General features: G+C 35.6%; 1 protein-coding gene and 1 long non-coding RNA gene across 5 annotated transcripts in view; one reads left to right on the forward strand and one right to left on the reverse strand.

The window, feature by feature from the left end:
* ppp2r5ca (protein phosphatase 2, regulatory subunit B', gamma a) overlaps positions 1-14,351 on the reverse strand; it is a 34,362-nt gene that overhangs the window by 923 nt on the left and 19,088 nt on the right. For 2 of the 4 annotated variants that reach the window (XM_007574125.2, XM_007574128.2), the window contains 12 exons: positions 9,207-9,406; positions 7,532-7,642; positions 6,881-6,973; positions 6,663-6,793; positions 6,496-6,555; positions 5,222-5,330; positions 4,958-5,011; positions 4,698-4,868; positions 3,569-3,696; positions 2,446-2,547; positions 2,261-2,333; positions 1,186-1,302 (listed from right to left, as the gene is read on the reverse strand). In XM_007574125.2, coding sequence (XP_007574187.1) covers positions 1,186-1,302; positions 2,261-2,333; positions 2,446-2,547; positions 3,569-3,696; positions 4,698-4,868; positions 4,958-5,011; positions 5,222-5,330; positions 6,496-6,555; positions 6,663-6,793; positions 6,881-6,973; positions 7,532-7,642; positions 9,207-9,406 — 1,349 coding nt within the window. The remainder of the gene's footprint in view (positions 1-1,185; positions 1,303-2,260; positions 2,334-2,445; positions 2,548-3,568; positions 3,697-4,697; positions 4,869-4,957; positions 5,012-5,221; positions 5,331-6,495; positions 6,556-6,662; positions 6,794-6,880; positions 6,974-7,531; positions 7,643-9,206; positions 9,407-14,351) is intronic. The other 2 variants (XM_007574127.2, XM_007574129.2) reach the window with 1 other exon arrangement.
* The window catches only part of LOC107833215 (uncharacterized), a 10,383-nt gene continuing 7,094 nt past the window's right edge, over positions 11,063-14,351 (forward strand). Inside the window, exon 1 of the long non-coding RNA XR_001658930.1 lies at positions 11,063-11,160. This is a non-coding gene — a long non-coding RNA (uncharacterized LOC107833215). The remainder of the gene's footprint in view (positions 11,161-14,351) is intronic.

The following is a 14,351-nucleotide window of genomic DNA, read 5'->3' on the forward strand; positions in this document are numbered from 1 at the left end:
AAATTCCCACATAAAGAAAAGAACAGAACGCTACAGTTTTATGTTTTTAGGCTCAATGTTTATTTTGCGATTATTAATAATTAGCTTAGCTACCGCTGCTAGTAGCTAAGCTAACACAGTGGTGGTGGATTAGCTAATTTAAACTCCTGCTCTACTGATGATCTGTCAGAGTTTAGTACATCTTTTCTTTTTTTTCTTTTTTTTAAACTGAATTCCACAGCACGTCTACATGTTAAGATTGTCATAGTCAAGCTAGCATAACTGGCCTACTTCCCTCTCCCTCACAATTGTTTTTCTTATTTAAAACTTTTTTCTGACCTTGTCATCTAGTGGTCTTAATGTTGACAATTAGTAGCAAAGCACTCTGTCCCTTTTTTTCTTCTACATCAGGCGTACATTTAAGATTTAGTGCGCTATGTTGACAATTTAACAGCTAAATCCAATGCTAGTCATCGTTAGCGAGAAGCTTTTTGCCCTGCAGCAGGAAGAAGAGGGCGGGATCTTTCACGTGTGGCTGTTGAAGAATGACTCAAAACCAGATTTTTCCTCACTCTGTCAGCTATGCTACGCACAGACTCGTTGCCATAGCAACTGACAACAACGCCGCCAATGTAACAGGATTCAACACACAAAAAAAACAAAACACGCAAACATTTCCCATACAAACAGATCATTCAGTCTGGTACAGTTTTATATTTTCATTTTTAATAAGTGATTAGCTAATTAGCTCCCGCAAATACCAGAGGTCCACTCTTTCAGTTTTCTCTTCACAGTAATGCGTAATGTTTTTCATTTTATTCATTTATTGTTCTTGGGAGAACAGTACTAGTTTGGTCTTCAAGAGTCTTTACTTAAAACAACAAAATCCCAACCTACATTTATGGGAAAGCAGATATTAAACATTATTAGGCAGTTTGATATTTTAATAGCGTTAAGCCAAGACTTTTTTATACTTTAAGTCAGATACAGTCATATTTCATATATCTCTCTTCAGCTATATTCTTTTCTACTATTTTAGACTAAAAACTTTGCATTACTTAACCACCTAAGAAGATGTCTCTATTGAAGTTTGTTGTTTCTTAGATGTGTCCCTGAATTTTTCTGAAAATGAAGGAAACTAAATAAATTTTAGTTGAATAAATTAATTAGTCTAAGAAGTGGAGATGGAGAGAAAGTCAGGTTTACCTGAGTTGCGCCCTCCTCAACTGCCTTTTTTAACCTCTGTACATCTTCTATGAAAGGGACATCCGTTTCCATAGCAACGGGACTTATGATGTCATAGGAATCAAGATACAAACAGAACTGGACAGCAAAGAAAGGGAAGCAAAAAGAAGATGGAGAAAGAGTTTCAGTGGCATGCAAAGAAGAAGAAATCTACAAAACTGTTCACTTCTGGGACACATCTTTAAAAAAACTTACTTATTATTAATTAATATTTAAAGTTATAAAGATTTAAAAAGTTACAAATGTTAAACGGTTTTCCCTTGAAAAGCTATTAATACTGTATGTTTTCTATGTATTTAGCATTTTTCTGATGTAAAACTGAATAAAAGATACACGTTTATACGTTATGTTGCTATAATAAAGTTACAACAAACACTGACTGAACACACACAAGTATCAGTCATTCAGTCGCATGTGATTGTAATAATTAACACAAAAACAATTAAAATACGTTAATTTTAGACTATTTTATTTAAAACAACAAAAAAACGTTAAATCGGTTTGACAAATTTCCTTTTGCAGAATTATTCTGAATTTTGGAAAGTTATTTATGAGTTCCTGTTTAATATTTATGAGTTATAAACACCAGGGCATGATGGGTCATTAATTTGTTTAGGTTTTTTCAGTTTCGTTGACACGGACGTCACAGAACTTTAAATAAAACTTTTTCATTTTGGAAGTTTTTGTATGCCAACATTTTGACTAGAATCAGCTGATTTTAAGTTGCTTAGCAGACGGTTGAGCTAAAAATCAGTTAAAAATCTGACATTTTTCTGGCGAGTGAACACACCATATCTGTATACTTTCAAAATCAGAAATTTATGCAAGATTAAAACTGAGCCGTTTTATTCAATTTTACTACACAGTTGTGAGTTATGGGTCTATTTTCACATTAGCGAACATTTAAGCAACAAGCTACAGCCTGATTAATATTTAAAGATGTTAAATATTTAATGTGAGGACTTGTGATAAAAGTAAAACATCCTGGTTTTCTAGAGAGAAACGGGTAAAAATAAATGTTAAACATGGAGTTTACCTGTGGATTTGACTTGGCGAGATTCTCAATCTTGATCCACGCCTCTTCTCGTTCTTTCGACTTTGCCTTTTCTCTGTTCATCAAACACCAAAATGTCTCAGATTTCATTAACCAACAAACTAAAAACAAAAATCCAACAGCGGTAAAACACTGAATCATCCTGGAATGATGAAAAAAGGACTTACTTATTTTTCTCTGCCCTAAACTGCTGTGTGCAATCGTCAAACAGTTTCTGGTTCATCTCCATGAAAAGCTTCAGAGCGTTGTAGATGAGGCCGTGGATGGTCCTGTGGAAAAAACAAAATAATCAGAATATTTAAAAACAAAAACACAAAGTTCTGCCTCAGAGCAACAACTTTATGCAAATTATCTTTCAATTTTCTGGTCAATTAATGGATTTTGATTCATTTTAAGGTTTTAAACAGTAAAAAACAACGAACATGACGTTTGGTCTAATGTAACAGGAAAATTAAACATTTATGTAGAGAAACGTTTGAATGACAGATTTCCTGTAAGTAGAGCCGAGTGCTGCGGCTTAAATTTAAATTCTGATATATATTTTATTCATACCAGATTTAATTTCTGATTTTTTCTACTTTCTTTTCTAATAAAAGAAATTACTAATGACAGAAAATTTTATTTTTGTGAGATTTCCTGTTAATTGTACCAGAAAGTATTAGCTGTCAGAATTTTCATTTACTTACGAGAATAATTAAATGCTCATAATGAAATGAGTTATAACATTAGCAGAATAAAGACAGAATTTTACCAGAAAGACATCTTAAAATTATAAGAAAAAAATTTGTTTAATGAAAAAAATATATAACTAATTGTTTTTTAAATTTTTTTGTGTTCATTCTGTCCCAGTTAGCCAGTCATCAGGCTAACTGGGACGTTAGCCTGATGTTACTACAACCGTACTCTGAGGAAAAGTCAAAACTGAAAAATTAATTCTGGGGGGATTAAAAAAATTCAGAATATTGAGAAAAGAAGTCAACAGGGAAAAGTAAAAAATTCTGAAGAAAAAAAGTAAAAAAAATTCTGAAGAAAAAAGTAAAAAAAAATTCTGAAGAAAAAACAGACAAAAATTCTGAAGAAAAAAATATTAAAAAAATTCTGAAGAAAAAAAACCGTCAAAAATTCTGATGAAAAATTTCAAAATCTGAGAAAAAACACTAAGAAAACATGAGAACTCTCAGATTAAAGCCAGACTTCAGGGAACAGGGCAGGACTGGTTCTGCCTGCAGCACAAACTGAGCAGAAACTGTCCCCAAACACAACAGCAGGTGGTGACCTTGCATAACTTACTTGTTCCAGTGCGTCTTTGAGTTTCGGTAGAGAGCGGGAAACATGATGGGCAGAATCTTTGCTGCATTATCGCTGATCAGACTCATGATGTACTCGTTGTTCCAGTAGTACAAGGCCCGCTCCGCCACCTGATGGAGGAAAACGAGGCATCAGTTCACGCAAAATCACAAATCCTGACAAGTCTTCACACTTCAAGGCTAAAAACCACAAATACAAATCCCTGCAGGTTGATTTTGTTCTGATTTCATTTTTAAAATTCTGACTGGAAGCACCAAGAAGCAGCTATTAGAAAATTAAATTTGATTAGGTTTAAATATGACACTGAATCACTGCCAAAAATACATAATTTATTTTTTATGTATTTTGTTCATTTATTCAGTTTTGTCTTTCTACGTCATGAACATCATTCTCTGGGGTGGGTATTGTGGTGGAAAGCATTTTTCAAAAGGGGCCATGGTCCCCTCTGACCCACCTTTTGGGATCGCCACTGCCTATGTTAAATAATATGGTCAAAGTCCTGACAGCTATTTCTATTTTAAACTTGTCACTAAAATGTAGCAACTTGGAAAAATAATAAGGAAAGAAGCTTGAAAGTAATAATAATAATCAATTTAATTTGTACCGCACTTTTCTTTAGCAAAAATCTCAAAGTGCTACACAGTGCAACTAAAATCATAGATAAAATCAACATCATAAAAATCATGTGGAGGCAGAATAGGCTTGCTTAAATAGAAAAGTCTTTAAGTATCTTTTAAAGTCAACCAGTGGTTGCGGAGCTCTCAAATAGTCAAATATTTCAAAGTACAAATATTTCTCCTTTATTTAGAAATTTATTGGGCTTTACATTAATGTCTTCATTGAAGGAGATCACTGTATGTCTTTCTATGACATGAACACGATTCTCTGTGGTGGAAAGCATTTTCCAAGCAGGGCCGTGGCCCCCTCGTGCCCCCCTTTTGGGATCACCACTGCCCATCCGTAATAAAGACATAACATTAACTCAATCAGTGCAATTTATACCTCTAGACTGTTATATTTATCTAAATAAGTGGACTTCTTGTACATAATGTAACATTTTGAAGGTTGACTGAACCTTTTTAATTGTTTTTCCTTTGTTTCTCTCCCGTACCTGGAAGTGTGGGCTGGATACACACTTGGCCAGCTGCCGGAAAAGTGGCTCCTGAACTTTAACGAACTCCGAGGGCTCAATGACGTCCAGGATTTCCTCCAGCTCATTGAGAAACATCACCTCCTTTGGGCTGTGAGTCTTTGGCCAGTACTTTAGTAGAGCCATTACTACCTGTGGGGATAAATGCAGGGAAAAAAACAGTTATAAAGGATAAAGTGACAAAACAAAGACGTACTTATCCCTTTCTTTATAGAACGTACCGGCTCAGTTAATGTGCTGTCCTTTTCCAAAAACTGCACCACACAGTAGGCCAGCTGCATAAAGCCAAACATTAAGAAAAAGTTTGAATTTATTTGGAAGAAAACCTCCTGAAGCAACTCTGCAGCGAGGCGAGAACATTCTGGCCTGTTCATCAACAGGTCGGGACAGGAAAAATGTAAATAATTTACATGCCACACCCAACAGCTTCTTAGGAAAACAACAAGCTGAGTTTTTACCGCTTCATTTATTCGGTTGGAACAAACCTGTGGATGGTAGACACTGAGTGATTTGACTTTGTGCAGAGGCAGTAAAACCTTCAACAGGAAAATCTTGTGCTCCTCTTTCAGTGGTAAGGCAAATCCATTGATTATGCTGAAGAAAACACAAAAAAGCCATAAAAACTTTGAACAACTTCAGTTATATGGCAAAAATCCTTACAAAACAAAACTTTAGAGGTACATAAAACAGAAACATTTTAAAGTGTTTTAGAAAGATGAAACCAGGAAACTTCAAGCAGTTATTTGTGTTGACTCTGATGATTATGGCTTTTTTCCTTTTCCTCTGTCAATCAAAATTGTATATAACACAAATAAAACTGGAAAAATTGAGTGGGAAGAAAAATGTAATAAAAGGTTGATAAAGTTGTGGAGAAAAGTTTTTTCACAAAGAATAAATTTCCACAAAAAAAAAAAAAAAAGACTAGAAAATGTTTGACTTGAAACTAGGAAATTTCTATTTTGGTGGTGAAATAACGCTCATTTACTGAGTGCTAATAGAAAATTGAGTGGAAGGAAAAAAATGATAAAAACTTCTTAAGGTTGTGAAGGAAACCACAATCCCAGAGTGCTGCTCCAAACATTTCAATGGAAAATTGAGTGGAAAGAGAAATGTAAGAAAAGCTTGATAAAGTTGTGGAGAAAAGTTTGTTTACAAAGAGTAAATTTCTAGAAAATTTCTGACTAGAAACTAGGAAATTTCTATTTTTCTTCAAATTTCTGAGATTAATCTAAAAATTTGAGGGGTTTTTTTCTAGCAGTGTTTTGACTTTATCCTGAAATATCCTTGTTTTTTTAAATGAACATTTCTGAAATTAATATAAAAACTGACATTTTTTCCCAGAAATGTAAAATTTTTTAAACTCAAATTTTCATGTTTTTCTAGAAAATTTCTGAGATTAATCTCAAAATTTTGTGGAAAATTTCTAAAAAAAAAAAAAGCATTAAAACAGGATCCAATATTTTCTACAATAAGAAGATATTAATTTGTCATCATTTTTCCCCTAATTAAAAATAAAAAGCCTTTATTGCATCATTATTGAATTGCAGTCGGAGGCCGTGAAAAAATAACCTGGGGGCCGCAAACGGCCCACGCGCCACACTTTAGACACTCCTGATCTACTCTCAAATTTTCTGAGAAACTGAAATGTGGGTTTTCATTAGCCGTTAGCCATAATCATCAAAATAAACAAACATAAACACTTGATTTGTATAACTTAATTGTTTATTTTTGGTCTGGAGTGACTGAAAGAAAGTTTTACCTTCCAAGTATTTCCAGTAGTTCAGCTATACCGTTATGGTGCTCAGTTTCATAGATAAACCTGTAAAAACAACGGCTAATGTTAGCCATGCTAACCCAAACCAATGATCTGGATGCTAGCAGTTTAACATGCGAGTGTGTTGGAGTGAGCAGCAACAGGAAACCGACCTATAGAAAATGTTATTGATCTGTTTTCTGATGTACGCCCGCAGCCCCAGAAACTTCCCATAGATCCTGTGGAGAGTGGTTTTCAGGAAGTCTCTCTCTCTGGGATCCTCGCTGTCAAATAGTTCTAAGAGCTGCACAGTGGGACAGAAAACACATTTTTATTGGATTTGACTCGCTGTGCCTTCTGTGTTTTATGTTAGAGAAATGTTGGGCTTTACCTGCATAACAAATTTCTGATCAATGTATTTCTTCGCTATGTTGGGCTGGAAGTCAGGAGATTCTAAAAACCTAAGAAAAAATTCATAGACGAGCTGCAAAAAAAAGAGAAAAGAGATCCATTTAAAAGCTGGAAAAAAAACAAAAAATCTTACCAAGTCGGATCTATAGCAAACATGTTACTTCACCTGAAATAAGACAAAACTAACTTTTCTATCTGCTCACATACTGAAAGAAAACTAAATATTTGTATATGTAAACATATCTTTTTGAAATCAGCAACTTCCCAATAACCATATTTCTATCAGCAATATCCCCATGTCAGGAATTTCCCAATATATGTCTAATTTTACCAATAATTTCCCTACGTATTTATATTTTTTCTTTTAATCAGCAATGTCCACATATACATATATCAGTAAATTCTCCACATATATATTTTATTAATTTATTCAAGTATTTCTTTTTTACAATTTTACCATATTTACATTTATCTGTAATTTCCCCGTATGCACATATACATTTTTTTTCTTATTTCAAGTGAACTGAGATATTTGCACTAGAAAACCTTGGTAAGGTTTTGTGTTTTTGCAGCATAAATTTGCATAACAACCCGCAGATTGCAGAACATTTAGGTTAAATTCGATCTGGACCTGCAGGTGGGGCCACGCCGCCTCGAGCGTCGGCTCGTCCTCCTCGGGATCAAACTCGGCTCCGGTTGGGTTGGACGACGGCGGCAACGTTCTGAACATATTCACAGCAAACTGAAAGAAGCAGCAGAAAACGGGAAGCAAACTCCCATCAGACATTTTCATTATTTACCTGCAGTTGTTTATTCTGAGAAAACAAAGACATGGCCTGATTTTTCACCCTCTCTCTCCAGTTTTCTTTTTTTTAAGGTTAAACTTAACCGTGTTCCTACAACCACCCTGGAAGGTTTTGCCCCTCCATAATTTAACAGTCTTGTGTTTCTAGTCTTTGTCCGTGTCAACTGACTCCCCTGTGAGCCGCTGCACAGATCACAGGACAATGCAGGTGGCCTACTAAAACACTAGGAGCCTTGTTAGAGAAGATAAGCTACATAGGCTGGAGTGTGCCCAGGACACCCTGTGACGATACCTCTGGATGCTAAAATCACAACCAGCATGGCTCAGTTGGACAGGAAAAACAAATTTAACTGAGAAAAGTTTGGATGATTGGGGGAAATCTTAGGAAACACCATTTCAGATTTCTTCTTTTAATCTGAATTAAGAGTTTCAGATTAAAATAATTTTTAGACCAAAGAAACCAAAGTACAGTTGATCGCAACGTATCCAAACATTTGCTACCAAAATCTTACCAAGTAGTTTTGATTTAGTTTCTAGTGCAACACAGAAAGTAAAACAAAAACTAACTGAAAAGAAACTCAGCAAGTTACAGGAGCCGTTTTAAGTCAATATTTCCTTAATATTGATGGAAAAGTACTTGTTCCATCAGCAGATTATTTCATTTATAACATGGGAAAAATGTCTTATTTTAAGTGAAATAAGCTGCCAAGTTCAAGGAATAATTGACTTAAAACAAGCTCCAATATCTTGCCAGAAATTAGAAAGTTAGTACAAATAAAATAAAACTAAGATATTTGACATGAAATGAAACCAAAATTACTTGGTAAGAGTTTCTGTTTTTGCACGAATAATTCAGGGAAAATCTATTCACACATTTTTTTGCAGTGCGTATCTGAAGCTACGTTCACAGCAGGCGAATGCGACGCAAATGCGCTTTTTTCTCCGGCTAAATGCGACTTTTTCCTCAGTCTGAACGAACAAATTCCAACCAAATTCACCCAAAAATGATCCAATTTGTGCTCATTTTTGGCTGCTTGGCTTTATTTTTAATTGTTTATGATGTTTTATTTTGGATATTTTAAATATATTCCAGTTCCAGTGTGGAGTGTTTGATACTAAATTAAAGTTTATTGGTCTTTGACTGATATGCCATTGTGAATATTGTTGCCTCCCTAAAATAATGGTCCAGGTTTTTTGCACAAAAAACAAAACAAAAAAAAAACATCAATAACAATATCACCATCTTCAACTCTGAATAAAACATAAACTAAACTATCAGAGGCCTGTTGATGTTGACACTCAACATAACTAGGTGGCAAAATTAACAGCAACTAGAATGGTTGCCGTTAGACGCAGCCTTATGTTATAAGTTGCCATAATTAATAAAATAAACTTTAGAAAGTAAAGCCAACATCCCATTGTGCAAGAAATTCACCAAATCTATAAAAGTTGTGCAACTGGTTGGATTATTTTTTCTGCCATTTCTCCCTGACCTACTGACCATGTGCACCACCTCCGGGTAGATGGGCTCGGTGATGACGTTCCTGTTGTGGGTGATGTACTCGACCATCTCGCTCAGGGCCGCCCGCTTCACCTCCTTCCATTTCAGGTCACTGAGCGGGTCAGAGAGGAAGTCGAAGAGGACGCAGCACTGCCGCAGCTTCTGGATGAACAGCTTCTCCTGTTCTGCTGGAGCCACATCTGCAGGAAAACAGGAAGAGGAGAGCAATCAGGAAAAACCAGAAAATAAACCCTCTGCAGCAGAGAAAACGACGCAGTTATAACAGGATTGTCTGAAGTAGGTATTAAATAGTCGGAGTCCCAGGACTGAACCCTGTGGTACTCCACATGTGATTCCTGCCCGTTCTGATGAGAAGCTAAAAGACATTTGCAGGTAAATATTATTTTTAGGAATCAACGATTGACGATTATCAGATTTTTTTAAAATTGAGCACATTCTATTAGAAAAAACAAACATTTTATTGCCTAAATTGTAACACTATAGCATTCTTTAGTGAATTTGAACCAGGTCAAGCTAAAACTTCACCACTTGAGGAGCTTGGGATAAGACATATTTACAGACATATTTAAACATCTTACATGCAAAATACATTTATATTTTTTCAGGTTGGCTTAATTACTGTTTTGAATTAAGTTTTTTTCAGTAAATGGCTATTCTTAATGTATATACTCCAGTTAATGATCAATCGATTACTAAAATAGTTGATGATTAATCGTTCAACGAACGATTAATCATGATTAATCAATTAATTGTTTCAGCCCTACTTCAGTTCCTTCACACAAAGAAATCCCTGTTTTTTTCGGTAAGATTCAAACCAATTAAGTGAAAGTATGAAAGAAAAACAACGTGACAATAAAACGTTGAAGACTTAAACAACAATTGGCAGCATAACGACAGAGCTGACAGCCGGAGAAAGAAAAATTGTGGGTTTTCTTTCTAGGACTCTGATCTGACCGTCTTTATTTCGTGGGCCTCTGAACCCAACAGCAGGAGGAAACTTCTACATTTCTATCTGGCTGCTCGTGTGATGCAGTAATAATACCGTTACACTGTTATTATCCAGCAATGTGACAACTTCTTCACTCCACCTCTCATAACAGGTTGGTCCGTTTCATAGGTTTCTGTCAGCTGAAACAGACTTAATAAAACCAAATAATGACTCTGAAGACGACTGAAAAGTTCATTTATCTAAGTGCAACATGAACATCTGTGGACAAAAACGCCTTGTTGATATCAGATTAGGGGCGAATGGACAGTCCGTTTTCAGATAACAGAAAAGCAACAGTGGCTCAAATATTCACTTGTTACAACCGAAGTATGCAGAATTTTCTTCCTGAAAACAAAAACAAGAGGAACCCAACAAAACTGGACGACATCAACATCTAAGAGCAGGAAGCATGCGGTTAAAAGTTCACATAATGTTTCCTGGTTCAACGTTCAATTATGATCGAAATTCAGTTTGATTCTCATCTCCCTTCACTGATCCATCTGGGGTTTCTCCCATTGAACTCGATTTCTCCGGTAGAGTTTCAACCAGGGCAATCAGCAAGCAGAAAGACGTCGTCAATGATAACTTCAATTTTTAAAGCCGTTTTTAGAATTGTATTCTGTGTAGTTTTAGCAATGGCAACGAACACAGTGAACAATGTTCATTACATTTTCTGAACAAAATCATTTATAGAGAGACATTTAGCTGCTTTAGGGCGTCTCGTCACTAAAACCAAATAATCTGCTGCTGGCCACGCCCCCAACTCAACGTTTACACTCGCCCCTCGAAAATGGCTGCAAACAGACATGCAATTATACAACCATGCATCTTTGAAAAGCAGAAGTAGAGCCTCCTGCATAAACAACAAGAATGCAGCAAGTGGCTTCTGGATGGTAAGTCAACAACAAAACACTTGTCTTTTCAAGCAGCCATTGTACCAAACATGTCCAGACTTTTGCATCCAATCAACTGAAGATTACCAAAATATTGCATTAATATGCAGCAGAAAAATCCAACAATTGTGCCCTTTTTTAGAGCTCTGCAACATCTGGCAGCGGCTGAAAGGAAACAACAGGCAGCCGAACACATTCACTCCTCGTTATGAGAATGCACATGTACAGTCATAGCCTCTAAAGAAAGGAATGAAGAAAATGCACACAGACTTGGTGTGCAGCATTCCTACAACCTGGCAGGTTCTAGGTAAGCAGAGCCATGATGGGGATTTGGCTCCGACACAAACACACACTTCTGCAGCGTCAGTCTAAGGTCGGCCAGTTTATCCTGATAACAGCGCGAGAATGCCACAGCTTTGGAGCTGCCCTGTGTGTAAAAAGGTCCAACGTCCGTCATATTTATCTTTATTAGCTGCGTTTCCATCACAAATACACACAAAACTTTGTCAACATTCAGCTGATGTCAGAAAATTGACCTTTATCACTTTTTAACAGGAAAAAAACAAACATTTTTTGGTATTTTTTCCACTGTAGCAGAATACATTTAACCATACTACATGTGCTTTAATTTTTACAACATGACCTTTATCAATTTAAATTAAATAGAATCCCACAGTTATGCATTTAGTGCCACACAGTGGTGCTAAATCTACGTAGGGTGAGTGCACACAACATTTTTACTGCATTCGGGATTTAAAAGGGCAGATATTTACGACAAACGGAGGAGAACATCCCAAAATCCAGGGAGGGCAAAGCTGTTGTAACCTTAGGTATAAAACTACAGGTGGGCTATTGGTGCTAACACAGTAAAGACATGACTCGATGAGTAGGCCTGTCGCAATTCACAAAAACTCAATTAACCACATAATAAATTAAAACGAGCAATAATTACCATGATTTTTCTTTTTTTTTTCCCTCTTTCTAGCTGGATGATAAAAGTCTTCAGTTTTTGCTCTGTAGTTTGTTATTTAATGTAAAGGGGCAGAAGCTGCTGGGCTGAAGTTAACCACCAACTTGATTTTCTCTGTTAGAATAAATTCAGTGAACCTGCTGGACCCGAGACGAACAAAAACAGTTACATCAGCTAAAAAGCTTTCAGTTTGGGGTCAGACCTGCGACGTCCCATAATGCACAGGGACATACGGCGTAACGCTTCGCTCCTCTGGCGCTGTCAGGACTTAAGTTGCCTCTGTTACATAAGCCCTTCTCCTTGCGTTATACACTTTCTGTACGCTCTGAAAATACCCGCCGGCTTGTTGTGCAACAGATAAAGAGCCAGTGTTCTGATCCCAAAATTGATGTTTGCCACAATGTGACTTCTATTAACGTAATTCATGCGAGCCTCAGGTGGGAAACAGTCATGCAGAGGCTCTTTGTGTCTGCGCTCACACACCAGCCAGGACAGAGGGAGATTTATGTGAATCGTTTCTGTTCAAAACAGGAAGATAATGAAGAAGTGGAGTCACACTGGGACCAGTCTGCGGTTCGGTCCACAGAGCTGGGACTGCTTTTTACACAGAACCATTTGTGATCAATGCCAACATTGACAAACTGCTATTTATAGCCACGTAGAGAAACGCGTCACAGATTTCAAAGCCTGTGTGACCAATTTGGCTGCATCCTTAAAAACAAACACTAAAAGTTCAAATTAAAAAAAATTCACAAATTGGAAGTAAACCTTTTCAAATTATTAATTTACAATTCGACAATTCATGAAACAACTAAATTAGGGATACACCAAATGTAGTTTTCTGGCTAATCGCTGATTATCGGTCTTCATTGGATCCGATTTTAGCCAACACCAATTTTTCTTTTGGCTGAAATGTTGCTAATTATAGTCGGATTATTTGTTTTAAACACACTGGATCCGCGCACAGCTCAACTGCAGAAAGAGTCGGCCTTTAAACAAGTCACAATCAGCAATATCAGCAATAGATCAATTAATCAAATAATGAATTAAAACAAATTCAGTTTCCATTTTGCATTATTTATTTTTCCTTTTCTACCAAAAACTGAATAACAAAGTCAGTTTGTTGCTTTGGTCTCCAATAGCCTTTTATTTGAAAGACAATTTTGTTTACAGGAACTTCATAATTAATTTTATTAAATGTTTTTTTTATTTGGGATAGTTAAAATGTATTCCAGTTCCAGTGTTAAATATGAATTAAATTTAAACTTTATTATCATTTATCACAATAACTTCTGGGACAATTTATCGTCTGTAAAAGAATGCACAAAAACTTTTAAAAATATTATACTTCATATTTTTCTCATTCCAAACACAAATTGTTCTTATTTTCTTGAAATAAGAAAAACTAGTGAGTAAAAATGTAATATGCTACATAAGACCAAAACAGTGAACTCGTTAGAACAACCGAAAACACTCAGTTTGTTTTCTACCTGCAACATGAATTTGTGCTAAACTCCTAGAAAACGTGCAAACTCCTTTAAATCAGAGCAGAAAACTTTCAATAAAAGCATCGCACCAATTTCTCTGATCACTGATAAGTGACAAACATCAAATAAAAAATTTAATTTGATACTTTGATGTGTTTCCTACAAAGCATTTGAGACCGTTGTGTATAAATGAGCATTTGGAACAAATCTCCAGTTTAGATGATTGGATCTCAAGACATTAAATTAAAAAAACAATAATATTCTGACTGCTTTCAGCCAATTTCAAACAATTAAACAGTTACTTAAGGGACTATTCCAGGGAAAGAACTAAAATGGATTTAACAAACTCTTTGTAGAGAAGAAACATGTTATAATTCAGGTTACATATTGATCCATTCGTAACCCGACTGTATAAGGGCTGAGTTGCACCAATCTGACTTTTCCTGATCAATACTGATTTTCTGCCTTTCTCTGACATCTGACCTCCAGACAGAGTCAAGTTTCCTCTGATAAAAAACAAACTATAAAACAAAAGTTAGGCCCATCACAATAAACTCTGCTGGGTGACAAATTATCCCAGAAATTATTGCGATAATCTATAATGTTGTTTTGAGACCATTTTCGACTGATATGGCATAACAATGTAATAACAGTCACAAAGGTGAATAAACTTTAATTTCTAAAGCATTTAACACTGGAAATTGAAAACATTTTAAATATACAGAATAAATAAACAATGAATTATGAAGTTTCTGTAAACAAATTTTTCCTTCAAAAAAAGCACCA

Source organism: Poecilia formosa, unplaced genomic scaffold, assembly GCF_000485575.1.
Source record: "Poecilia formosa unplaced genomic scaffold, Poecilia_formosa-5.1.2 Scaffold345, whole genome shotgun sequence".
Classification (NCBI taxonomy): Eukaryota; Metazoa; Chordata; class Actinopteri; order Cyprinodontiformes; family Poeciliidae; genus Poecilia; species Poecilia formosa.